This window comes from Nilaparvata lugens, chromosome 5 (genome assembly GCF_014356525.2).
Source record: "Nilaparvata lugens isolate BPH chromosome 5, ASM1435652v1, whole genome shotgun sequence".
Lineage (NCBI taxonomy): Eukaryota > Metazoa > Arthropoda > Insecta > Hemiptera > Delphacidae > Nilaparvata > Nilaparvata lugens.
This window is the reverse complement of record NC_052508.1, coordinates 38,346,179-38,372,270: the sequence shown is the minus strand read 5'-3', so window position 1 is coordinate 38,372,270 and position 26,092 is coordinate 38,346,179. Positions and strand designations below refer to the sequence as shown.

Below are 26,092 nucleotides of genomic sequence, written 5' to 3'. Positions count from 1 at the left end.
CCTCATATCTATTTTAATGAATTCCCTGCAAAAATCCCAATGAGATTTAGCCAATTTAGTAGTCACTAAAAGTAGTAAAAGAAAATAAATATGAGAATTGAAAAGTATTGAGTGTGCAATTTTTTTTATTTTCCCAAATATCTCAAACAATTTTGAGTTTAGGCTATCAAGTAACTGGACATTTTTTCACTAGAATTTATCATTCTACTAAATCCAATAGTTATTAAATCCAATACCTATTAATCATCATGAAAACAAGTTGACCTTTTTTAAACCAAAAATTTGCATTTTTCTGCACATTTTTTGCAATATCTCATAAACTACTGAAGTTACGAACCTGAAATTAGTTTCATTGGATTCCTCGTCAAATTTTACATAAGATTGCACTAGTTTTAAACATATTTTAGCCATAAAAAAATTATTAAAAATGAAAATTGATATAAAAATTTTGAACTTTCCACCATGTTTTTTCAGCTAATCCTTGGAAATCGACAACAATATCATACATGGTTGATCTCGTATTGATCTCCTCTATCGATCTATGTAGGTCTCAATGCTAGATTCCGCGGCCCATAAACTAAAGTGCCCCCATCTAAAGAACGAAATGTTGTATTGATCTGAAATTTGGCATGAATTTATGCTATAAAGACTTAACTTTAAAAAATAAAATAAAAAATGTTCTATGTAAATTTTCAAAATGGCGGCCATTTGAATTTTTTATTGCAAATGTCACAAAAACCGTTCACTTTACAGAAAATTTACAAGAGACAAAAATGTTTGCAACTCTTATCAAGATTCATGTATACCTCATTGATTGAGATTAGTCGTAGAATAACAGAGAAATTGATTATTTTCGTACAGCATGCATGATCTTGAACAAAAAAGATCATCTGAGAAACATTGTAAAATCAGCTGGATGGCCATATGGAGCCATACCGAGTTTCAAAGCTTCATCTTAAATACAATTAGAATTAAAAATGTAATACTGATGTTTAAATTGTGAAAAGTGGTCATGCATGCAATACGAAAATAATAAATTTCTCTGTTATTCTTTGACCAATCTTGATAAATGAGGTATCCTTGAAATCTTGATAAAATTTTCTAACATTTTTGTCTTTTGTAAATTTTCTGTAGCCTAAAGTGAACGGTTTTCGTGACATTTGTAATAAAAAATTTAAATGGCCGCCATTTTGAAAATTTACATTGAAAAGTTTTCATTTTATTTTTAAAAGTTAAGTCTTTATAGCATAAATATTCATGCCAAATTTCAGATCAATACATAATTTCGTTCTTGAGATAAAAATTCCGGTGTAAGTGCACGTCCAGTGCCAACATACCTGTCATCAAATTTTTGGTTGGGATCGATTTAGAAAGTTATTTTGAGCACAAAATCACAAAAATTAAACGGCGGTCACTATTGTTTTTAAAATAAACTAAGTTCAAAGTAGCACAATATTTTACATGCATTCAACCTATAAGTGTCAGCCATTTTGATTATTGAAATCATCAAATTATGATATTCCTAATCTGAGTTTTCCTAACCCAATGCTTTCCCTAACCTAAGCTTTCCTAATCTAAAGCTTTTCCTAACCTTAGCTACTTATAGGTTAAATCAAGGAGGATAAAGTATTAGGAGTGGATCCCCAACCCTCCTACTAGAAGCCGCTTTTTTGGACGGCAGCCATCTTGTGGTAGGTGAGAAAGTACATGCTCTTATAAAGAAAAGCTTATTTTTCGCCGATTTTCAATTATTTATCTACGATTTTTGAAATTTTAATTATGGTATCTTCATGCACTGCATATGGGTGTACTAATCGTGTATCAAAAAAGCCACCTGATGTTACATTTCACAGGTTATTATTAGTTTTATCATGTTTATTACAACTAACCTATAAAGGAATACTTACTTGTTTACTATGAAAAAGTCAATGATTTTTCTTTGAAATAGTAGGCTAGTTATTCTTGAACATTTATTTTGTATGAAGAAACAATTTTTTATATTCATCAATTTGAATAATTTGTCAATTTTGGGGGTGATTGAAGAATTTACCAAAAATTTGGCAAGCCACTAACCATGTCTACACTTGACTTTGATGTAGTTCACCCGCTTAAAATTTATTGTTGTTATCGAATTGCTATTTTATTCTGATAATAGTCATATGAATTTTGTTCAATTCTGAACAACTAGAAATTTTAAGACAATAAACTGGGCAAGTAAAGTGGACTTCAGTCGCAAAATTGTGTCTTTGATGCGACCAAACATTTTATTAATATTATTATTACTATTAAATGTGCAGCCAAATAATCTATATATACATAGATACCTGACAAAAATAGAATAGCTGTTCCAATTTTGTGTATTATATGGAGGTCATTGTAGCCTACTGGGAGGTTGAAATTACTGGTGGTTTCCACTGTTACTGATATCTTACTGTTGGTTTGGTTCATGGTCTCACATATAAGTGAAATACAAAAGTAAGTAGGTAATGGAATTATACAAATGCATGCAGGAATTTAGGCAGGTGAAGTGAACTCCAGATCTAAACTTTCGTGTGGGGTCACCTAACATACCTTTTTTAAAATCCACTTCTGGAATATTTTGTGTAATATATATAAAGCTCCATTTATATCCACCGACAATGCCATAATATCAATTAGGCTGCATTGTATTTGGTATAGTCTTCCCCGAACAACTACAAACTACTACTGCAGTGCTATAATAAGAAAATTTGAATCTAGCGTCTATTTTTCCTATTGCAAGATGGCGTCAAACTGGCTTCAAGCTCTCGGCAAGAGTGATTGGCCGGCTTCCACCCCCTGGGTTAAATGCATGTAAAGTTGTGCTACTTTGAACTTAGTTCATTTTAATAGTGACCGCCGTTTAATTTTTTGTGATTTGTGAAATAACATACTAAATCGATCCCAACCAAAAATTTGTTGGCACTGGACGTGCACTTTAGCCAAAATTACTAAGTGAAAAAAAACAAAATGGCAGCTATAAGGTTGACCGTTGAGTTTTGGACACTTAAAATACGTTATTTGTAGTCTCCTATCATCCAGGAACAATACCTTAGAATGTTTGACACTACTTCTGAAACAGTCTGTATACTGTACGCTATATAGACAAATATTATGTTTACTTACATTTTCTTCTCCAAATAATTTATCGCCATAATCATTAAGGATATTGTATGCCTCTCTTACGCAATCCTTCTCTCTATTGTTGCAAGTACAGAGGAATCCTTGTAGCCCAATATCCAGACAAAATTTTAATTTTTTTCTACTGTCGTTCAAGTAAAAATTATGTTTCCTCTTACCACGATATCTATTACTCATTTTTTTACTAATGCTATAGGAAACACTTCCGTAGTCCGTACAAACAAAGGCGAAAAGATTTCTTACTATAGATTAGCACGTTTGACGATGGCAAGTACTAAATAAAACAGGAACAAACTCAGAAACATTTATGACCATGCCAGCCAGAATAACAATTTTGTAAACCAAAGACCTTAAAGATTATCTCTTTAAGGTCTTTGTTGTAAACTATCAACCTAACCTACAAAAATTCCAATGCCTTCTGAATAACTGTTATAAAATGTAATAGAAAATTTCTTAGCACTTTTGTCTGGACAACCAAATCTTTTATAATCTAAGATTTTAATTGCTTTAATAAAGAGTAGACGTTAAATTTAGTTGTACGAAAATTGTATTTTATATATAAAAATAAGATTTAATTAAATGTTATCCAATTTTACCTGATCTCACATTATTCAAATTACATCAGGCAAACAAATCAACAAGCGAAAAGAGGTTGAATCAACAAGTAATCCAACAGAAAAGAATAATTCAAAAAGAATAAACTGATAATATATAGTGAGGTCCACGTTATGATGACAGTATTTGATCAACTTTGGCTTTGCTATCCTTGTCTATCATTCGATAAAGCTGGTGGTACTATCCTTTCCTAGGTCCATAACAATGTCAATTATGTTTTTGTCAGTGTAGAAATATAATTAATTAATGCAGAGAATCGGCATCGCTATTCTCCTATCTTCATCATTATAACGTGAACCTCACTATAGGCCATTTACTTTTGACGTACGTATCGATCAATTGATTTACGTCTATTATAAATTAGAGGAATTTCAACTTCTTATGAAGGGATGTATTTAGAAATAATGCGTTTCGAAGCAGTCTGTTGGAAAGTTCTATATAATTTTTTATTCATTAGTTTAGAATAAAATCATATTTCTCATCTATTCAGATAATGTTTAGTGATGTCAAACATCACAAAAGATTTATGATAATTATTGTTATATACAAGCACAAGATAACTCCATGCTCTATCGTTCAATGATAATCTTTTTTCAACAGAAGAGAAGACGACGCCATACAACGCTGAGGAGTTGAGGAGTGATCAGTGATGCTGATGCTGTTTGGCAAAAAGTGAAATATTGTTGATTCTCTGTTTGTTTATTCGTCAACGAAGATAGATACACAATTTTATTGGTAAGTATTTATTGTGAGTTAAACATATTTAACATTCTTTTTATAGGGTTAATATTCCATTGTTATGTTACTTGAATAGACGTCGGACTCAACATAATTAGGTACTTACAATAATGGATTCTGCAACAATATCAAACCGCTGACAATGATTTTCTACTGAACGAGAAGTCTCTGGTTTAGATTTCTGTTTATTTTTATATAACTGAGTAAACTTTCAAAAATTTTCTAATTTATTTCTCTACATATTTTTGTTGAACAGCTTCTTTCTCTATATTGCATAGGGTAGTACGTAAACATGTTATAGACTGTAGCTATATACTACTACGTCCATCAGTGTTCTGTTTAAATAATTCATATAATTGGGTAGTAATTCTCATTTGTTCATGTCATATTATGTTATGTTGCATTTCAGGCATTGTTCTTAGGCAATTTGGCTAATATATTAGTTAGTATTTATATTTATACGTTCATCCAATAACATGGGTACTTGTGCCGACTTATCAAAAAATCTACTGAATAAATCATCAACTTTTGAATTATTTTATTTATAAGAATATTAACTTAATCAAATGCGCACGCCATCATGTATGTCAATGATTCAACCCCCCCCCCCCAGGCAACCATATCGTAATCTTAGCACCAGCCAACCCTCCAAGACCAGTAAAGTAAATTGACAAATATAAATATTCCAAATATTAGCACCAGATCCAGGATCTTAAATTCTTCTTCTTGTAGTGCGCTATTCGTTTTGGACGTTGGCGACTGTAATAACTGTTTGTATTATAAATAAAACTTCATTTTAGCACGATAACATTTATTAATTTCTTCTTGAAACATGACAACATTATTGAGACAACACTCTTCTAGCCGACGCCATTTCTGTCTAACCTCTCTCTGGTCCATTTCGATAATCCATCTCTGCACTATATCGATAGGTCGATTCTTAATGTATAAACGATACACAACATATTTATGACATCCCCTTTTTTTCAAACAGAACAAATCATAATACTTTACTTTTACATGTAATCACACTTTTACCAAAATCAAAACTTGAACCATAATAAACACAAGTGAATGAACAATGAAAATTAATTCAATAATCAATACAATATTCATAATCTTGAATCAAGTTCTTTTCTATTACTAGTCCTTATCATCTATTCAACATAATCATCAAAGTACCTTGGCCTTCTTATTTCTCTACCTGACCTAGAAATGGTCCTTCCACCATTATTCCTGTTTCCTATTACCATATCATTTCCCCTTTCACGAACATCATTACCTTGGTTCCTTATTGCCAAATCATTTTTCCTACCAGCCAGTCTATCTTGTCTATCATTTCTTACATCATTTTCCCCTGCCAAGTGTTAATACTCTCCTAAATTGAAACCAGTCACAGAATGCTTTACAGCAAATGGATAAGTGCCAGAACCTCTATGAATGTGGCGGGTATTTCTCCTAACTAAATTTCCATTTTTCAATTTGATATTATATGAGCGAGGGTGTTTGTGTTCACCTACAACTTGGGCATGTACTAGTTTATTTTGCTTATCTGGAATAAAAACATTTTCCAATGCTCCATAACTCCTACCCTTCCTAGCACTCTTGTCAAAATAAAATTTTTGCTTTTCTTGTCTATCCTGCAACTTATTTTTTATTTCCTCACCTGACATTTGCAATTTATTGGGGGCAAAGTAGGGCAGCAACCCATTGAGCTTCCGTTTAAACAAAATTTCAGCTGGAGAAGGTAAGCTTTCTGATATTGGTGTATTGCGATACTCCAAGAGAGCCAAATATGGATCCTTATTATTAACACTACTCTTACGCAACATTTTCTTAACTGTTTGTATATGTCGTTCCACCATTCCATTGGATTGTGGGTAGTGTGGACTGGACAATTCATGATCAAAGCCCCATTTCGATTGAAAGTCTTTGAATTGCCTACTAGAATACTGTGGACCTCCATCAGAATATAGTATTTTTGGAATGCCATACCTAGCAAAAAATGACTTTAAACCTATGATAGTAGTTTCACTTGACAAATCTGTTAATTTGAAAAAATCTACAAACTTACTAAAGTAGTCAATTATCAGCAAAAAATTATTCTGAAAATAAAACAAATCTGTGCCCACAACTTGAAATGGAACACTGGGTATTTCTTTAGGAATGAGTGGTTCTTTCCTATTGCTCACTTGAAATTGCAGACATGTGTCACAGTTAGAAATCAAATCTTCAATTTGTTTAGACATACCTGGCCAATATAAACATTCTCTGGCACGAGCTTTACATTTATTGATTCCCAAATGGTTGTAATGGATTCTTTCAAGCATATCCTTTCTCAATGATCTAGGTATAACAACACAATCGTCTTTAAACAGAAGACCGTCATGGAGAAACAAACTATCTTTTAAGCTGTAATAAACTTTTAAACAATGTGAGGTGTTTTCTTTGGAAGGCCAACCATTAGTTACATATTCTGTAAGTGTTTGTAATTCTTCATCAAGCAGGGTTTCCTGTTGGAATAGCTGACATTTTTTATCTGTCATAGAACACTCATTTCACTATCAAATGATTGTTCTTCAACTTCATCAAGAAAGTTCCAACTCAATGCATCAGCAATGTACAGTTCCTTACCTGGCTTGTAATTGACACTTAAATTATATGGCTGAATACGAATTATCATTCTTTGTAATCTAGCAGGACACTTATACAATGGTTTTTTAAAAATATATTGAATTGGCTTATGGTCACTTTCAACAGATACATCTGATTTTCCATAAATATACTGGTGAAACCTTTCAGTGGCAAAAACTATGGCATATGTTTCTTTTTCAATCTGACTATAATTTTTCTGAGCATCATTCAATGCTTTTGATGCATATGCACACGGCAAATTATCTTGCATTAGGACAGCAGCTACCCCATCCTTTGAACTATCTACTGAAAGAACAATTGGCTTATTAACATCATAATACCGCAAAACTGGCTTTTTAGACAAAGCTGATTTGATACCATTGAAACTTCTATCATGTTCTGGCAACCAACACCAATGACTATCTTTTTTCAGCAATTTCCGCAACTCAGAAGTGAAAGAACTGAGATTTGGAACAAATTTTGACACATAAGTTACCATACCTAAAAATGTTTGAAGCTGCTTTACGTTAGTTGGTGGTTTCATTTCAACAATAGCTTTTAGTTTATCTTCATCAGGTTCTATTCCCTTATCTGTGAATTTATGACCAAGATATATTACTTCATTGATGCAGAACTTACATTTACTCAAGTTAAATCTAACATTTGCCTTACTTGCTACTTCTAACACTCTGCCAAGAGTTTCAATATGTTGTTCCATTGTAGGCCTATCTGACCATATAACTAAATCATCAACGTAAATAGGCCTTCCTACATTATCAATGTGACCAAAAATTTCAGCAAAACATCTATTAAATACTTCTGGTGCAGAACACAACCCATATGGTAATTTCAAATAGCAATATCTTCCATATGGTGTATTAAATGTTGTGTATTTAGAGCTATCATCAGTATTTAAATGCTGTGGATCAATACAAAGTCTTAACCCATTAGGCTTTTCAACTATGACAAGAAAACTCACAAATTCTGTTGGTTCATGTACTTTTTTAATTACATTAGCATTTTCCAACTTATCTAATTCTTGTTTTAATTGATCCATGTAAACAAATGGAACTTTCCTTGGACCTTCAATTTTACCTACAGCACCCGGTTTCAGCTGTATCTTATATTCAAAATTATTAATGGTATTGTATTCACTTGAAAAAACGTCAATGTACTTACTAACTACTTCGTTGCATTCTTCATTACTGATGTTTTGGACTAACCCTACTTGCTTATGTAGATTGTATTTATCAATCGTGACCCGCCCTAGTACAATTGGTGTGTTTTTATTACAGTTTGGAACTTCAAATTCAATATTACATTTACCAACGTTTGGAATGTGACAATCTAGGTTACATTTACCGACAACATGTATAGCTGAACCATTGAAATTAGTCAAGGAAGAAGTTGATGCAATTAATTTGACTGGCAAATTTAGCAATTGGAATACACACAAGGGCATGACATTGACGTCAGCACCAGTATCCAATTTTGCACTCAATTGAGAATCGTTTACAGAAAAATCAATATGCCATCTATTGTGATTGATTCCATGATTTGATACAACACCCAAAAATTTATCATTCTCATTTGTTACTAACCTCACATTACCATTATCGTTAATCTGTGTGTTCTTAACATTATCATCTTCATGATTTACCAATCTTACAGTATTATTTTGAAAACCTACCTTGCAGCACTTACCAAAATGGTTTAGTTTATTGCATTTATAACAAGTTTTACCATAAGCTGGACAATTCCTCACGGTATGATCCAATCCACATCTTGTACAGTTTATTATTATTCTTCTCTGATCCTTACTTGGATGGTTAGGCTGGTTACCCTGTCCATACGTTGATTTTGAATATGTTCGATTTTGAGCTGGTTGTTGTTGTTGAAAAGTCTTTTTCACCACATTAACTCCCTCCACTGTTGTAGAATTCTGTAAAGTATTCAGCTGTTGAGCTGACAACTCAAACAATTTACAAATTTTTACTGCTTTTTCCAAGTTCAAATTCTCCTCCTTTAGTATTCTCTCTTTTAAGTTCACATTGTTGATGCCACTGATAACGCGATCTTTGATTAAACTGTCCTTGAGTGATCCAAAATTACAACTTGAACTTAGTTTTTTGAGTTCAAGTAAAAACTCATCAAAACTTTCGCCATCATGTTGATTACCGGTACGACTGAAAAATATGTGGCGATCCACACTTTCGTTTGATTTCGGAAGGCAGTAGTCCTCCAATTTCTGTAGAATCAATTTCCAATCACCATTTTCTTTGACCGTCAGTCCCAAAGTATCAAGTCGTTCCTGTGCCTCAGGCCCCAAACAATGCAGTAGAACAGCCACCTGAACTTCTTCTGATTTTGAAGTTACTCCTGCCGCCGTAGAATAAATGAGATATTGCTTTTTCCATTTCAGAAAATTGTTAGACAAGCTTCCTTCGAACGACAAAGGATGTGGCGGTTTCAAATTCTCCGTCGTGTATGGTAGTAACTTACGTGATATTGATATTATTTAACTTTACACTGCCGCAGCGCCATGTAATAACTGTTTGTATTATAAATAAAACTTCATTTTAGCACGATAACATTTATTAATTTCTTCTTGAAACTTGACAACATTATTGAGACAACACTCTTCTAGCCGACGCCATTTCTGTCTAACCTCTCTCTGGTCCATTTCGATAATCCATTTCTGCACTATATCGATAGGTCGATTCTTAATGTATAATCGATACACAACATATTTATGACAGAGACCAGCAGTGCAAGTCTGACTCGGAAAAGTTCAACAGATTTATTTCCTATTTGTCCATTCTCTAACAACAGCATACTCTAGCGCCCGTAGTAAAATCCACAACCACTACACCAAGCGCAGTGACAGAATAGGTACAGAATGGAAACTGTCAATCAAACGCCTATCCAACCAATGCTCTTTACATGGCGCAAATACTCATACAATATTCATAACAAATAGTGTAAAAGTATAACACAATAATTGATACAGTTTATTTTAGTTTTGTTGGAGGATTTTTTAGTTTATTTTGTTGTAGTTAGTATTTTGTTCAGTTGAATGATATTCCGATTTGTTTGAATGTGTTCTGGTTTATTGAACTGTAGTCCAAGATAAAATTATTATGTTAAACGACTCATCCCTCAGCAGAAGCATTATGCTTGAAGAGGGATGAACCATTAATATTTCTTCAAGGGCACTTACCTTTCATTGTTATTATCATTTATTATTATATCCTATTTTATTTTATTTTTTAAATATTGCATTATTTTATCTAAACATAGGGTTCTGTTTATTTATTATTTTATTATTGAATGTTTAATGATTGTGAAATGCGTTTGTGTTCTTGAATGTGATTGTAATGTAATTTATTTATTTTTATTGGTTGAATAAAGCATTATTTATTACTAGACACGTCATGTGACCTTAGGAAGCTCCAAACCTGGTCTTCTGATTGGCTCGTAACGAGATCAATTGATCCGGATCATTAAAGTGATCCGAATCCTCCATCAATACTATTACAATGCGGCGCTTCCCAACAAGATGGCGGATTTTTGCGCCAGGGTACTAGCCAAGTTTTCATACTGTATGTAGCCTATACTGTGGCAGTGAGCTGTTGGAAGATGTCCCCAGGAGATGCCTCCACCGATCACAGGCCAATTATAGGAGTTCTGCCCTGAAATTCTCTAACAAGCTGCCTGACGGTGTGAAGCAATTTAATGAGGCCGCCGGATGTGAACCGTCCGGAAGCTGGTGTGTGACTAGGCATATTACAGTGAAAATAAATTATTAATTGGTGATAATTTGAATTTTTACTGAAAGCGGTCACTGGATTGCTGTCATCTGAACGATTACAGTATGTGTTGAACTAGGTATTTTGAGTTGTTTGACGCCATTGATCCCACAAGTTTGGGTAATGGATGAAGCAGAAGGTATTAAAATTATTAACGTTGTGTATCCTTCGTCTTCCTGATCCTCTCCTTCCATGTATTCACCCTTGCATGATGAGCTTTAGCAGAGAGTATCTGGACTCATGTGTCTTTAGAATTGCAGTTTACGGATCTTAATGGTGTTCACAATTTCTTTATCTGTCTTAAAACTTCTTCATTCGTTACACGCTCTGTCCATGATATTTTGAGCATTCTCCGGTACAACCATAATTCAAAAGCTTTAATCGTGTTCTTGTTCAATGTCCATGACTGTGTTCACTATACAGTTGCAATAGCAACATCATGGCTCTTAGGAACTTTGTTTATTTTATTGAAGGCAGCTGTTGCTTTGGATATGCTTGACTTAATCTCATGTGTCATATCCCACTTTTCATTTATTGTTGTTCCCAAGTAAATTGCGCTCTAGCTTCTATAGTGATTTGGGCATTATTGTTTCTGTGTTTAGAGATCAACATGAATTTTTTCTTTCTACTGTTGATATCAAGACCATATTTGATACTTACCGCTAATATTTTATTCACTAGACGCTGCAAACCTTCCTCACTATAGAATAATGAAGTCCACGTTATAATGGCAGTGGAGAAAGATAGAACAACGATCCTCTATTTTGTCAATGCCTTCTATAAAAGATAGCTGATACAGATTTAGTGATGTAATATTAACTGTTCATTCTCGTTTAAAATATCAATTATATTTTATTAAGCAAGAAATTATTTTTTCAATAATTTCATAATGAATTGTCATAATTAAGATAAAATATTTTGTTAATTAATTAATTATTCTACATTGTTAAAAGACGATCTGTCTTTTAGCAAAGCGAGAAAGTGATAGCGCTATCCGCTTTGTTGAATGATAGACAAGAATAGCAATACCATTGCTATTAAACAATGCAATTATAACATAGACCTGACTATATCAGCAAGCACTATGGTGTCATCTGTATACCTTATAATATTGTTAAGTCTTTGATCTTGTATTGGTATGCCATCCCTGTCCTCACCATCCAATGCCTCACTAAAGATCTGTTCAGAATAGCAGTTGAACAACAATGGTGACAAGACACATCCCTGTTGGATCCTCTTCTCATCTTTATCTCTTCTGTTGTTTCTTTATCCACTTTTTTATATTATATATGGTCAGGGCTACTTTCTTCTATTTATTAAATATATTTATAGTACCATTTAAAATAAATAAAATATAAATACAAGAAAGTAACCCTGAATTCATACATTTAAAAAACATAAAGAAAAATGTAAAAAAGTTACAATTTGTATTCTTGTTCCATTATTTTATTAATTTCAAAGGGTACCATAATTCTATTTTATGAATATATATGGTCAATATTAGGCCTAACATTTACATCCTTTTTGAAACACCCTCTACCCCTAAGATTTGTCTCAGCACTTCTACCCAAGTAGCCCTTCAACTGACGCTGTCTACGTCATTACCCCCTCCATGTAGGCAGTCGTGTGTTGGATAGTTGGATATATATTTAGAATAGGCACATTAAGTGACATTCTTTGTTTTTGTTTTTTTTTATAAAATTGCTATTTCGCTAACCGCACACTTATACGTTTACCTCTAATCCAAAACTCTTCTGTTACAACTATTCATTTTCCAGAAAGTGGTAATAAAAACCATATTATATATTGTTCCCTTCAAAAATTGCATTCAGAGACCTGAGAGTCATGCCAATCTGTGAACTCTATGTTATTATTTAGTAAATATAGAAGCTCATTTCCAAGAATCAATGTAACTCATAGAACACGATACAATTTACATAGATATGTTACTTAATTATTCTAATTCAACGGTCATTCGTAAGCAGCTGGTATACATCGTTTCAAAGATTGTAAACTGTATCACGAATGAGCTCATCGGTGAACCTATTAAGTTTGTTCCAATAAATATTAAAAACTGGATACTTCTCAACTATTACTTCCATCTTAATATTGTATGCGATCAATTCTTTTTCAAATTTAGAAACTATTATTGTCACGATTAATTCACAATATTGATAGTATTTATGTTAAATATACTTTCTGTTGTTTGCATAAAAAGATTCCAGTTTACATGATAACTTGAGATTTGGAAACAGTTAATAAGTTTCTACTCCTACTGGCGAACAAGTATTTCACTTATACCAGTAGTCTTTACCTCCAGCCGTATAAAGATAGTTGATGTAGCTATTTATAATAATAATTATTATTGTTTTTTTTAAATTGTTGCAACTTTTTATTGTATTTGGTGGAATAAATAGAATTGAAATTCAAACCTAAGCCAACTGTGCTTCATGTGACTCCAACCGTTGTCAAAATTAGCTGCATTTTGTTGGACTCAAAACTCATATTAAGAAAAAAAAACAATATTGTAGAAGAAATTGCAATCTCCCTAACCAAGCTTAACTATCCAAATACATAATGTTGAAATGTATTAATAATTACTGAGATGTTAGAAAGGATACCGGTAGCATAAGTTAGAAAGATGAATCTTATTAAAAAATACTTGTGCCTATTCTAAATAAATATCTGATATCCTGAACATAATCTATTTATTTATTATCTTCTTTTTCAGTCCCATTATTTACATTAGAGTGGTGAACTGCAGTGATTATGTATGAACATGAGGAAAACTTTCTCCGTCCTTACTTGGATAAAGCAGCCAAAGTGTTTTCAAACCTTAGCAATGAAGTTTTGGAAAAAGCTCTGAATGATGATATCTCATTACACAGTCTTTTCGGTGATATTGAGGAGTTTGATAAGATTGAAAACAAAAAGGAGGAGATGCTAAACAAAATCAAGTCATCTGCTCAATTTAATTTATCTAAAGAGTCTCGTGTTGTGGAAAATATGCAATTGATTGTCAGATTGAATTTGGTTGGTGAAAAGTTGATGGAATCAGTTGAGGATAAGATTCGTCAATTAGGCTCGACTTCCATGGAAACTGCACTCTTTCGTTTGAAGACAGCGGCCGATAGTGTGGAAAAAGAGTCGGACAAAGTGGCTGACGACTTTCTCAATGGTTCTCTTGATTTAGACGCTTTTCTCGAGAATTTCATATCTTCTCGAAATATAATGCATCTTCGAAAATTTAAACTTGAAAAACTTTCTGACTTGATTGAACGACGATGGGAATTGATGCTATGATTTTCAACATGATCAGCCGATTTGTATTCTAATTTTTATTTGTATTCTGATTTTATGTCTAAAGTTTGAATTACATTATTGTAATTGTTCAACACATTCATTCTTAATGAATCCATTACGGTAAATTCAAATGTAAAAATCGAATATTCTCCTATGAAATACAGCTTGTTAACTATTATTTTGTCTGCTTTATTTAATCAAAATCGTTTATTGTCATTACAAAACCAAATTTGTATAACAAGTTCAAATACATTTACAATATGTCACATTCATCAATAAATTAATAAGTATGGTAACTTTTTCTAACACAGCAACAATAATACAAACAGGACAACAACAATAATATTCTATAGATGCGTTATTAAGTGTCAAACATTCTAGGAACTCCTTAACACAGTACACACAAATCTCACACAACGTATCTTTTAAAACTGGGGCCTATTTCATAAAACTCCTGTAATACAGGACTTGTATTACATGACTTATAAATTAAAATTTACAATCCTGTAAAATTATGTTTCATAAAAATAATTCTACACTTGTAAAATCACCTGTAATATTCACCTGTATTACAGTTCCTTTATTTTGTCCTAACGAATCACATTGAACGTGCCAGCGAGCCTGAACAAAGTGCTACTCAGATTGTTTTGATGAAAAACCCACATTATCAAATCTCTGACGAGGGGGGTATTCATGCAGGAAAATAACTTAGTTAATGATAAATAGCTGAAAAATTATAATAACTTCTTAAATTACATAACTTATTATAACAGTTATGTAAGTAGTAGGCCTAAAATGTTTCAAAAAAAGTTAATTATCAAATTTCAATAATTAAATTAACGACATTAATCCAATATGTTATATTTGTTTAATAAAAAAATAGAACATTATGGACGTACATTTTCTGAATATTTTCAATAACGCTTTACTGAGGAAAGCTTAATCTAAACCGTTCATTATAGTCATAAGTTTCCTGCATCATATTGTATGAAATTCTGTCCTTGAAAATTCTTGGCCTACGAATAAAAAAATTATAGTCATCTCTACTAGAACTACTACCGTCATCCATTTTAACACGTTGCCTTTACAACAAAATGTCACTTTTCAATATTTTACCTACACTTGTAAAAGTTTTAGGATGGTTTAAGGCTGTAAGCAATGATAAAATATTCAACAACTTACAGGTCCAGCAATACAGGAAGTTTCTTTTTATGAAACAAAACAATGATAAAGTCCTGTATTATTTACTTCTAATGCAGGCAAATGACTTGTAAATTGTTCCACAGGGAAAATAGTTTATGAAACACAAACTAATTTTTACCTGTAGTAAAGGAAAAGTTCCTGTATTAGAGGACTTATAACATATATAAAACAGGCCCCAGTAAAGGGGAAATCTTAAGGTGCTTACAGATATACGCGCCGCGAACATGAGCAATTCACTTTTAATCAGCTGATTATATCTGTATTTTTACAGAAACGGTAAGATACAGATATAAAAAGCTTGGCATCAGCTGATTGAATTGAATTTATTTCAGCAAAATTTACACAATTTACAATAATATTTCAACAGAGCAAATACACAACTTGAGATATGTAATACAAATAATACTATTAATACCTTATCCTATTCCCTATCATATATATATCTATATTATATTTATGATAATAATATTCCTAGTTTAATCCAGTTCAACAATGTTTTAGCATATATTACTGTGGTATAACTTATCTTATTGCACCTATCCCAAGTGGATACACTCTATTTAATGAAATATAAGAGCCCACATAGACCTTTTTGGCCTGTTCGTGGGTCAATGAGTCCAGTACTGTGTGATTAAAGTATACATTTTTTTCCTGATTGAACTTAAGAGAAATAAGTTTTTTCAATTTCATAACACACACACCACATACACACACACCACAGACACGCACACACTACAGACACGTTGGTCATCACAAGGTGAACCGCTAGCCAAAAGATATATTCATTGGGACAAAGAGAATATCCAAACATTAGAAGTAACCAATATCCTATTGATAAATAGATTGAAGTAGCCGTTCACATTGATCTTCATTCAGCATTTTTATCCAATTTGTAATTATTGATTTATATTTTGAGAAACTACATGCGCCCGGCTGACTTATTTCTTGAGGAATGTTATTCATAATAGTGTGGCATAGGTATGATATATTCCTATCACAGGCTGAACGGGTGTTTCGTTGAAGACCCGAGTGATGAAAGCGGGAATGTCTTGTCATGTAATGATGATTGGACTCTGAATTGAAATATATTTTATTCTTGAACATGTACATCAATACTGATTTAATGAATAGCTGCCTGATTCTGAAAACGTTGAAGACCTGAAACAATCGTACGGATGGAAATCTTCTGCATAGACCTAGGCCAACTTTTATTATAGTTTTCTGAGTCACTGATATTTGATCTAACAACGATTAAAAGTGAATTGCTCATGTTCTCGGCGCGTAAATCTGTACGCACCTTTAAGATTCATGAAAGATATATATGTAGGGGCCTGTTTCATAAAACCTCTGTAATACAGGGCCTGTTTTACAGGACTTTCTTTAAAGCGTAAGTGCCATTTTCGAAAATATCCAAAAACAAGGAAGATATGGCTGTTCTTAATGAAGCTTTCTATTATCATATAATTATACAGTAAAAACGAACAGGTACTGTACTATACAGTACATATGTACTGTAGCTTTTATAATACAACTTACACTATCCGTGTAGGAAATTTGGTGGGATATTTATTATTTATCTTGATTTCTGAAAATACCCAAAGATAAGGGAGTAAGATAACTTTGAAACACCATTGATCTAAGACATATTATTGTCTTAGACTAAAAAGTGTAACAAATATCAGATCACTATTCAAGCTATCAAGCTTTTCATAAATTTATTTGTCTCCTCATGGCAGTAGGTTTGCGCTCAACGCTTTCACTTGAACATTTCTGTGATAATCATTAAATTGCGATAGAACACATTATCGTATTGATCTTCTAAATCCAGTTACATGTAGGCTACAGCGATTTTCGTATATTTGTTTTTTTACCGTTCCTATGGATTCTACCAGGTTTAGCACAACTTCTTAAATAATATTATGTTTGATTCAACAGAATTCATAAGGACGGCAAAACATCGAACGACAAAAAATCGCTTTCTGAGTAACTGGCTTTAACAAAACATGGCTTCACCCTTCACGAAATACAGTACGATAATGTAGGATAGTTGATATGATAGTGTTATGCTTTTCGCATAATGGCAACACTGTGCTTGCTCTCTTGCCTGAGGCTTCTTTCACACGATAGGAGACGTGCAACTTGAACACTGAACAGTGTTCACGTTTTTTTGTCGAAGTACATTGAGTCCAATCGTGTCTTTCACATGGTGATCCCGAGCCAGGAACCTCATTTTGTCACGTCTTTTCCCCTCGAGGCAAGCAGAAACCCGTTTGGATCGAGATACTAGCGGACAAATCGCCGCTTTCACATGGTGATTCTACGTCTCTCCGGTCACCACTTTTTCTCAAAAACTATCTTTCTTGAAAATGAAGATAGAAAGATTCTGATTTCGGATTTGGATTCAGCGACCCCAAATTCTTTTAAGCGTTAGTCCCGTTTTCGAAAATATCCGAAAACAAGGGAGGTTATGGCTGTTTTTGATAAAGCTTTCTATTATATCATATAAAATTATACGGTAAAAACGAACAGGTACTATACTATACAGTACCTATGTACTGTAGCTATTATAATACAACTTACACTGTATTCGTGTAGGAAATTTGGTGGGATATTTATCTTGATTTCTGAAAATACCCAATAATAAGGGAGTAAGATACCTTTGAAAAACCAACGTTTTCCTGCCGATTGACAAAACAGATTAAAAATAATTCTAAGACATATTATGTCTTGAGCTAAAAATGTGTAACAGATATCCAGATCACTATTCAAGCTATCAAGCTTTTCATAAATTTATTTGTCTCCCCATGGCAGTAGGTTTGCGCCCAACGTTTTCACTTAAACATTTCTGTGATAATTATTAAATTATGATAGAACACATTATCGTATTGATCTTCTAAATCCATTTACATGCACATCGATTTCCGTAAAATTGATTTTTACCGTCCCTATGAATTCTACCAGGTTCAGCGCAACTTGTTAAATATCATTATGTTTGATTCAACAGAATTCATAAGAACGGCAAAAAATCGAACAACTAAAAAGCTGATGTTTGTGTCGACGGTATACAACATAGAAAGCAAAAGCTCGCGCTTGGTCATAGTTCTACGACTGAGGATTCATCTCAGCGACTAAAATCGACAAGTCATGATTATGTTAATCAATAATTATGTTAATACTCATATAATAATACAAAGTATAGAACTGCTTTTTAGTATGATACATTCATTAATAAAATAATATTCAGTTTTCATTCTTTAATAAAAATAAAACGAGTTTCCGGTGTCAAAAACATCAAAGTCGCCAGGTTGGTCTGGACTATTCATGACTTTCTCAGTATGCATTATCCACTCAGCAGTTCTAATCAAACACAGAAATCAGTTTAGTTTTAGTTGGAATGGAATGACATGTTTTAGTTCCTATTATTACCATAGATCGATTATCACCACAATGTTTATACTGTATCAGAGACAAGAAATATACGCTTACGCTTATCCTTCATCTATGATTGTATGTTCATAATAGATTTTTCTGATTGTTGCAAAGAAATATTTACTGGTATTTTGGAGTTATATTCAACTATTTGAACCTGATAAATTAGATTGTTGAATGACAATTGAAATTCAGTGAAGTTTACTTGTCCTTTTCCTTGTATTTTATTGGGTGATGAGTGGAGATGATTTATGAGTTCATATTTGGATTCATATTTTCAAAGTTTAATTTTTTTGAACTTTTAAAAATTAAAAATGTTCATGTTTTAACTTTTTAGGTGTTTAAAAACTTCTTAAAACCTTAACGATATGCCTTAACTAATTCCTTAAATCATTGTTATTAAATATTTTTCTTATCCTAGAATGCATTTTATCTCGCTTGATTATTGATTCTATAATGCCTTCAGATATTATTATTTCCCAAATCCATTTTTTGCACTTGTTTCCCTATGGACGTGATCAGGTGTCTATGTTATGCATCCAAAATTGGCTGAAACTTTATTGTTCATTAACTATTGAAATAAGACAAATAAGATTGATCAGTTCTTGTTCACAAGAGTTTCTTACAGTCAGGTCAGGAACTTTGCAACCTGCTCTCGTAGGATAATCCATTAATCTACTCAACATTTTTATATTTTATTTCTTGTCAGAAAAATATTTATATTTCTAATACCTATTCTTCAAATGAATAGATTGTTATTTTAATACAATATAAGATAATATGTTCAAACCGTTGACTCAACAACGACGCTAAGGGTAATGATTATTATAACTATGACTAAGTTCTGAGTAGATTTTTGCCCACACCTTCTTCTACCAGAATTCCCAGTGTCGCTCTGGGCCGGCTAGACTCAGTCGGTGTCTGGGGTGGGCCGCAGCAGGGGACGGGAGGCTTGGTGGGGCGTCCGTCAACCTCCCTCGTTCGAGTCGGGGGTTGGAACAGAGTCTTGAGCACTGACTTTTAGGTAAGAGGGGCCATGCTTTCGCACTGCCTAACAGGGTTGGGCATGGAGTGAGAGGAACAGGAACGACTTGGTGTCTGCCGTGAGGGGGTCTCTGATACGGGAGGAACGTTCCCGATTGCCACTAGATGTCCTCCTGCTATTAGGATCCGAAATAGCAGGGTTTAAGAGCCTCGGAACTGGTTGCTGTAGTTGGTCACCGGGTCCCTAACCTCGGGTACCGGCTATTTCCTGTGACCAGGATCGTGTCACGAGGTCGAGAAAGGCCTTCCCAAGCCTTACTCGAGGTCCTCTTGCTATTCTAGGACGAAATAGCAAGATATGAGAGCCCTTGCACCGGACGTCACCTCTGGTCACCGGATCCCTAACCTCGGGCACCGGCTATTTCCTGCGGCCAGGATCACGTCTCGAGGTTGAGAAAGGCCCCCCTGAGCCTTATTCGAGGTCCTCTTACCTTTCCTGGTCCTCACGATGATGTACAAGGGTCCAGTAAGGTCTTAGCCAAAACCTGACTTGTCGCCACTGGTCAAAACAGGCGGGCTGCTGCCAAAAGTCGTTGAAGTGGTCGAACAACACTCACCTGCTGTGAGTGCTGAATCTCTGAGATTCCAGTGCCTCCGATTAACTCCAGTTAACCTCAGACACAACTCCTAGTAGTCAAAGGAGTCGGAGTACACTCAGGATATGAGCTGTACTATGTTGCTAGCTGCGCGCTGCTTCCTTCACTCTCCCTCTCGACCGCTCGCATTGGGCAATTGCACTAGACTGGGCTCCTACTAGCCCTTCACGAGCCTCCCTCAGTAGCTGAGAGGGAGGGGGTAAGGATGCGCTGCACTGTTGAGCGGTAGCTCAGTGGCTGGCCTGCTCATTGGACTCCGAGATCTCATCAAGAGATTACCGAGCGTCTTTAGAACAAGCCCTAAACTCAATTCCCCTCACTAGCTACGATATACATCGTGACAAAGTGTAAGATTCATTCTTCTCAACATTTTCCCTTTGGAGTGTGTAACATAAAGGATAATCATTTGCATTTGTCGCCGTCTCCTGTAGGACTGCTATAACCGTTTAATCAGAGACATAGTAATATTAATACTCGAATATCATGATTATTGTATTAGATTTATAAGTCACATGAAGAGTTTTAATGAGATTTCGGTATCAAGATGTGAATAGGAAAATAATTGACATTTCATTTGTTGGTATGGCAAACCTTTTAATGTTACATCTAACACTGCCACCAAGTACAGAGCCTGGTCTCCATTTTCCCTCAATTTAATTCTCAGTATTGATCGAGCAGTCATAGCGAGCAGACATAGTGTTTTTTTTAGTGAGAGTAGTTGAAATAGTGTATGCAATAGTTAAAGTGCTGAGTTCAGTGTTTTGATTGTTCTGTGCAAGTTCAGTGCCCTGCACTGAAAAAACATTTCAGTGCTGAATCATCATATAATCCGGCTGAGGAATGTAAGGAATGTGAGTAATGTTGACTCCCAAAAGATTGCCGACCTTCCTGCTGCCAGAGTTCGAAGAGGAGGAGGTGGAAACAGATGACATCACAATTGACGAGTCAACTAACACCGGCTAAGAGCATTGAACCAGCGTCAAACTGCAACGGAGCAGTTTTCATACAATGCATGGAAAGAAGTCACTTGCCAACAAAGTGAAGAGAGAGAAAGAATGAATAAGCTGGAAAAGGAGCTGGAGAAAGCACGGTTGGAGATCAATCAGCTGAAAGAGATGTTTTCGTCAGCATCTTCAACGACATGGAAGCTCCAATCATCAGCTTCAAGTACAATGCAACCAGCATCTTCTAGAAATAACAATAAAAGTTATTCACCACCGAACTGGCAGGAAGAAGAGAAAATGGTAGCATCTGAGACTGCATGAATTCTCCCTAAACAAAAGAAGAGGAAAATCCGTGACTCACCAGAAACAATAAGGCCTGCAACTGAGTCTACAAGTATAAAACCGAAAGAAAAGAAAAACAAGCCACCACCAGTCCTATTAAGCAATGTTCAAGACTATTCTAAAATTAAAGAGGCATTGAAATCGAAAAATCTTAATTTCAGTGCCAACATGATGAACAACAACCAGCTGAAACTGAATGTTGAAAATGAAAAAGAATCTAGAGATTTAACTAAGATGGTGAATGGAGCTAAATATGAATGGCACACTTACAATAAAAAACAAACTCGTCCAATTCGTGTCATGGCTAAAGAGCTTCATCCATCATGCGATCCAGAGGATATAAAGAACGATCTTTTAGGCAGAGGCTTTCAAATAATCAGTGCTGTCAACAAAATGAAAAAAGTGAAGAAGGATGGAAATAAAGAACACATTACCAGACTTCCAATGTTCATGTTAACATTCAAAAATACAGAAGATATAAAAAATATATTAAATTAAACATATTTGCTATATGAAAGTGAAAATTGAATCAATTAGAAGCTATAAAATGATTCCGCAGTTTAATCGTTGTCAGCGGTTTGGTCATACTCAGGCATACTGTCAACATGAACCTGTGTGTGTGTGAAGTGTGCTGGAAAACACTGAACTATTTCATGTACCAAAGCTAAAGAAACTCCAGCCAAATGTTTCAATTGTGCTGAAGCTCACCCAGCTAACTACAGAGGCTGTCTCATCGCTAAAGAACTTCAGAGAAGAAGAACTGAAAAATACAACATATTTGAAAGAAGTAGCGAAGTACCACATAAAACCCAACAGAAAAACTTTACTTCAAAAAAGTACACTGGAGAAATATCCTATTCCCAAGTAACAAAACCCACTCCAAGCCTGCAACAGGAGAGTCAACAAAAGCAACAACCGGTTGATGTCAATAAAGTTTTGCAGGAAATTTTAAACAGTTTAAATATTCTTTCTGGACGACTTGACAGCTTGGAAGGGAAGAGTAAGAGTATCGAGAAGAAAACTAGAAAATTAATATTGCAAGCCAACAAGATATTAGGATTGCTATCTGGAATGCCAATGGAATAAATAATATCAATAATAATATAAAACAAGAAATAGAAATATTTCTAAAGACATGGAATATAGATGTTTGCCTCATCTCTGAAACCCATTCAACTGAGCATACTCACTTCAAAATCAATGGATATAATGTTTACAAAACTATTCATCCTCAAAATCAAGCAAGAGGTGGCAGTGCTGTAATAGTGATACTCTCCTTCACCACCATGAAGACTTCAGTATTCATAGTGATGAAATACAGCTAACTGTAGTTGGAATAGAGTCCATCAACCAGAAAATACTTGTTGGAGCTGCATATTCTCCACCACATCACAATTGAAAGAAAAATGATTATACAAATATTCTTCTTCAGCTTGGAAATAGATTCATAGTGGGTGGAGATTTTAATGCCAAGCATAAGGATTGGGGTTCAATACTCACAACTACCAAAGGAAAAGAACTCAGAGAGGCTATCCAGGAGGTTGGCTGCGAATTCCATTCTACAATGACACCTACTTATTGGCCAACAGATTTGAATAAAACTCCAGATCTTCTATATTTCTTCATAACAAAGAGAATATCCAGTAATTTTATTGACATTGAAGAGAGCTTTGACCTGGATTCAGATCATTCAGCTGTAGTTCTCACACTTAGTGAACGAATAATAAAGAAAGAAGACAGACCAATGTTAGTCAACCTGACAACAGACTGGGAAGCTTTAAAGTGGAGTTGGAGAATGAAATCAACTTGAATATTCCACTTATGTCCGGTTGCAGAGTCGAAAAATAACATCGACCATAGTTAACAGTGCGGTTTTAACTATTTAACAGACCAATTTCGTTGCAGAAACGTTCTGTTAGGTTTGATGCACATTTGCGACACTAGCCAGTATCGTTTTTACGAGTGGAGCGACTCTCTGTTGGCAGCCAAGTTCAGTTCAGTGCACACTTGTGCATATCGACAGCGTCTCACTGTTGACTGATGTCAATTTGTACTCAGCAATTTTCGCGGCTTGGGCAACTTGGCCATTAATCGTGATAGGAGAGTTCTGATTTTGAATATTCAAAGTTTTTTGTGATACCGGATGTCAGCAATTATTATAAAAATCACAATTATTGAAGAGATCCCCCCTACTTAAGGGGGTTGCCTAAATATATGTGCAATTTAGTTGAAAATAGTAAAAGTCACTAATTTCTCTTTAGCTTTAAGTTAGTTTTTAGTTTTTGACATTTTCATGTATGTTTTGGAAAGAAATAAATGATTGATTGATTGATCAATTATTCATCAGCAGTAATAAATTAATTGGTTAATAACTAAAATATAGAGATAAAACAAATGAAGAGGAAATAGTACAGAATTTTAAAAAATACTTTACTTGTTTTTAAGATACAATAAACCTCAAAATTATAAAATCATTTGAAAGCACTTACTCCCCTCCCATCTCCAGGTGGAAATTCAAAATGAATAAACATCAGTGTTGACTTAGTATTCAAAACATTAAATATTTAAAACCTTATATTATGTTTTTATAATCAACAAATTGATAGACATTGTTTTAATAATCTTGAATACTGATATCTAGTCAATACTGATTCAAATTCATTTTATTTTGCCATAACATAATACAGATTAATAAAATAAATATTCTATCTTACATAATGGCACTACCAGCATACAACTTGTGCGCCGGCAGTGAGTTCGAACAACTAGGTACTGCAAACAAGTCAATAGAAAGAAAATAGAGCTTATTCAAACCACTAAAATAAATGAAATTACGGAGACTAGGTCACATCTCAATATTTACAAACAACAAGAAAAAGTAACAAAATTACAAGCAAATTAATGATGAATTCAAAAAGACAACTACAAAGAAGATATGACATCTTATATTATGATGTTTATTTATTTCGAATTTGTTCCTGAAGATGGGACAGAAGAAAGTCCCGAAATGTATAGTGCTTTAAATTGTCAATTGTTCTATAATAATTCAAAAAACTATATTGTTTGTTTGAAAAATGGTACTATTCCAATTCTATATCTATTAATTTACTATATATATATATACACACACATATGTCTAATAGTTTAGATAGATTTTTATGGAAATCATTAGATATAATTATCGTATGAGCATGATATTATGTACATCATTTTTGTAATAGTCCATGTGTATATTATATAATTTTGTTTTGCAAGAGGACAGTGTTCTGTACATACAATGTGCATGAAAGTTAGATACATTAGGCAGTGACAGAGTACATGGCTTCCAATCCATCTGTGCTAATTGAAAGAAGCCATTTTTTCAGATGCGATTTCAGTTTTATTATTTTATTGTGGGAGTTGAAAAGGGTTTTCATTGAGGAAGGTAACTGATTGAAAAATTTTGGTGCTAGAGAAAGAAAGGTTTTTTTAAATAAAGTGCTGTTTGGCCTGACACCCCGGACAAACAACCCATCAGCTTGCCTTGTACGATAAGGGCCAGTAACTGAATCACAATAATCAATAATTACGCCATCATTCCTGCTCACTAAATAGAAAATTGACAAGACTTTATGCACGTACAAATGTCTTATGGGGAGGATACCAAGTCTACAGAAAAGGGGGAATGTATGATCGTGGCGACCCACTCCTGCTACAATCCTTATGAGTGATTTTTGGAGTTTGATTATAGGACTCATAATTGAATAGTAGGTGCCGCCCCAACAGCTCAAACCATAATTAATTCTAGAGTGAGCAAATAAATGGTAGACATCTTTTAAAGCTTTAAGATTACAAAGACCCTTTTGGTACATAGTTCTCAGGTAGAAATGCAATGGCTTTTTCAAGTATGAGATGTGGGCTTTCCATGACACATTTTGGTCAAGGAAAACACCCAAATATTTGACTGTATTCTCACCATTAACAATTGGGCAATTACAATGATCAGAATAACAAATGCATGTATGCAGTTGAATGGGATCCACAAAACTTAGACTGCCCATAAGACTGAACAAAATGTAATTGGTTTTCTGAACATTCATTGAGAGCTTATTGCAGGTGAACCATAATGTCAATTTATTGAGATCATGTTGCATATTCAACCGAAGATGATCTAATGTGTTTGAATATGCCAGGGCAGTGTCATCAGCAAAAGCTGTTATCTGACCTTTGAATTTACCCCTGAACAAGTCATTGATGTAATCCAAGAATAAGATGGGTCCAAGGACAGAGCCTTGTG

At 34.0% G+C, this 26,092-nt stretch overlaps 2 protein-coding genes across 5 annotated transcripts in view; one reads left to right on the top strand and one right to left on the bottom strand.

The window, feature by feature from the left end:
• Positions 1–3,586, bottom strand: part of LOC111051587 (THUMP domain-containing protein 1) — a 51,337-nt gene extending 47,751 nt beyond the window's left edge. Inside the window, exon 1 of one of the 4 annotated variants that reach the window (XM_022338122.2) lies at positions 3,145–3,586. In XM_022338122.2, coding sequence (XP_022193814.1) covers positions 3,145–3,336 — 192 coding nt within the window. In that variant the 5' untranslated portion in view covers positions 3,337–3,586. Of the gene's footprint in view, positions 1–2,571; positions 2,753–3,144 lie in introns of those variants that run through there. The other 3 variants (XM_039428308.1, XM_039428310.1, XM_039428309.1) reach the window with 3 other exon arrangements.
• A 770-nt stretch (positions 3,587–4,356) lies between these two features.
• The window catches only part of LOC111051759 (ESF1 homolog), a 57,929-nt gene continuing 36,193 nt past the window's right edge, over positions 4,357–26,092 (top strand). Inside the window, exon 1 of the mRNA XM_039428311.1 lies at positions 4,357–4,509. The gene's annotated coding sequence lies outside the window, so the exon portion shown is untranslated. The remainder of the gene's footprint in view (positions 4,510–26,092) is intronic.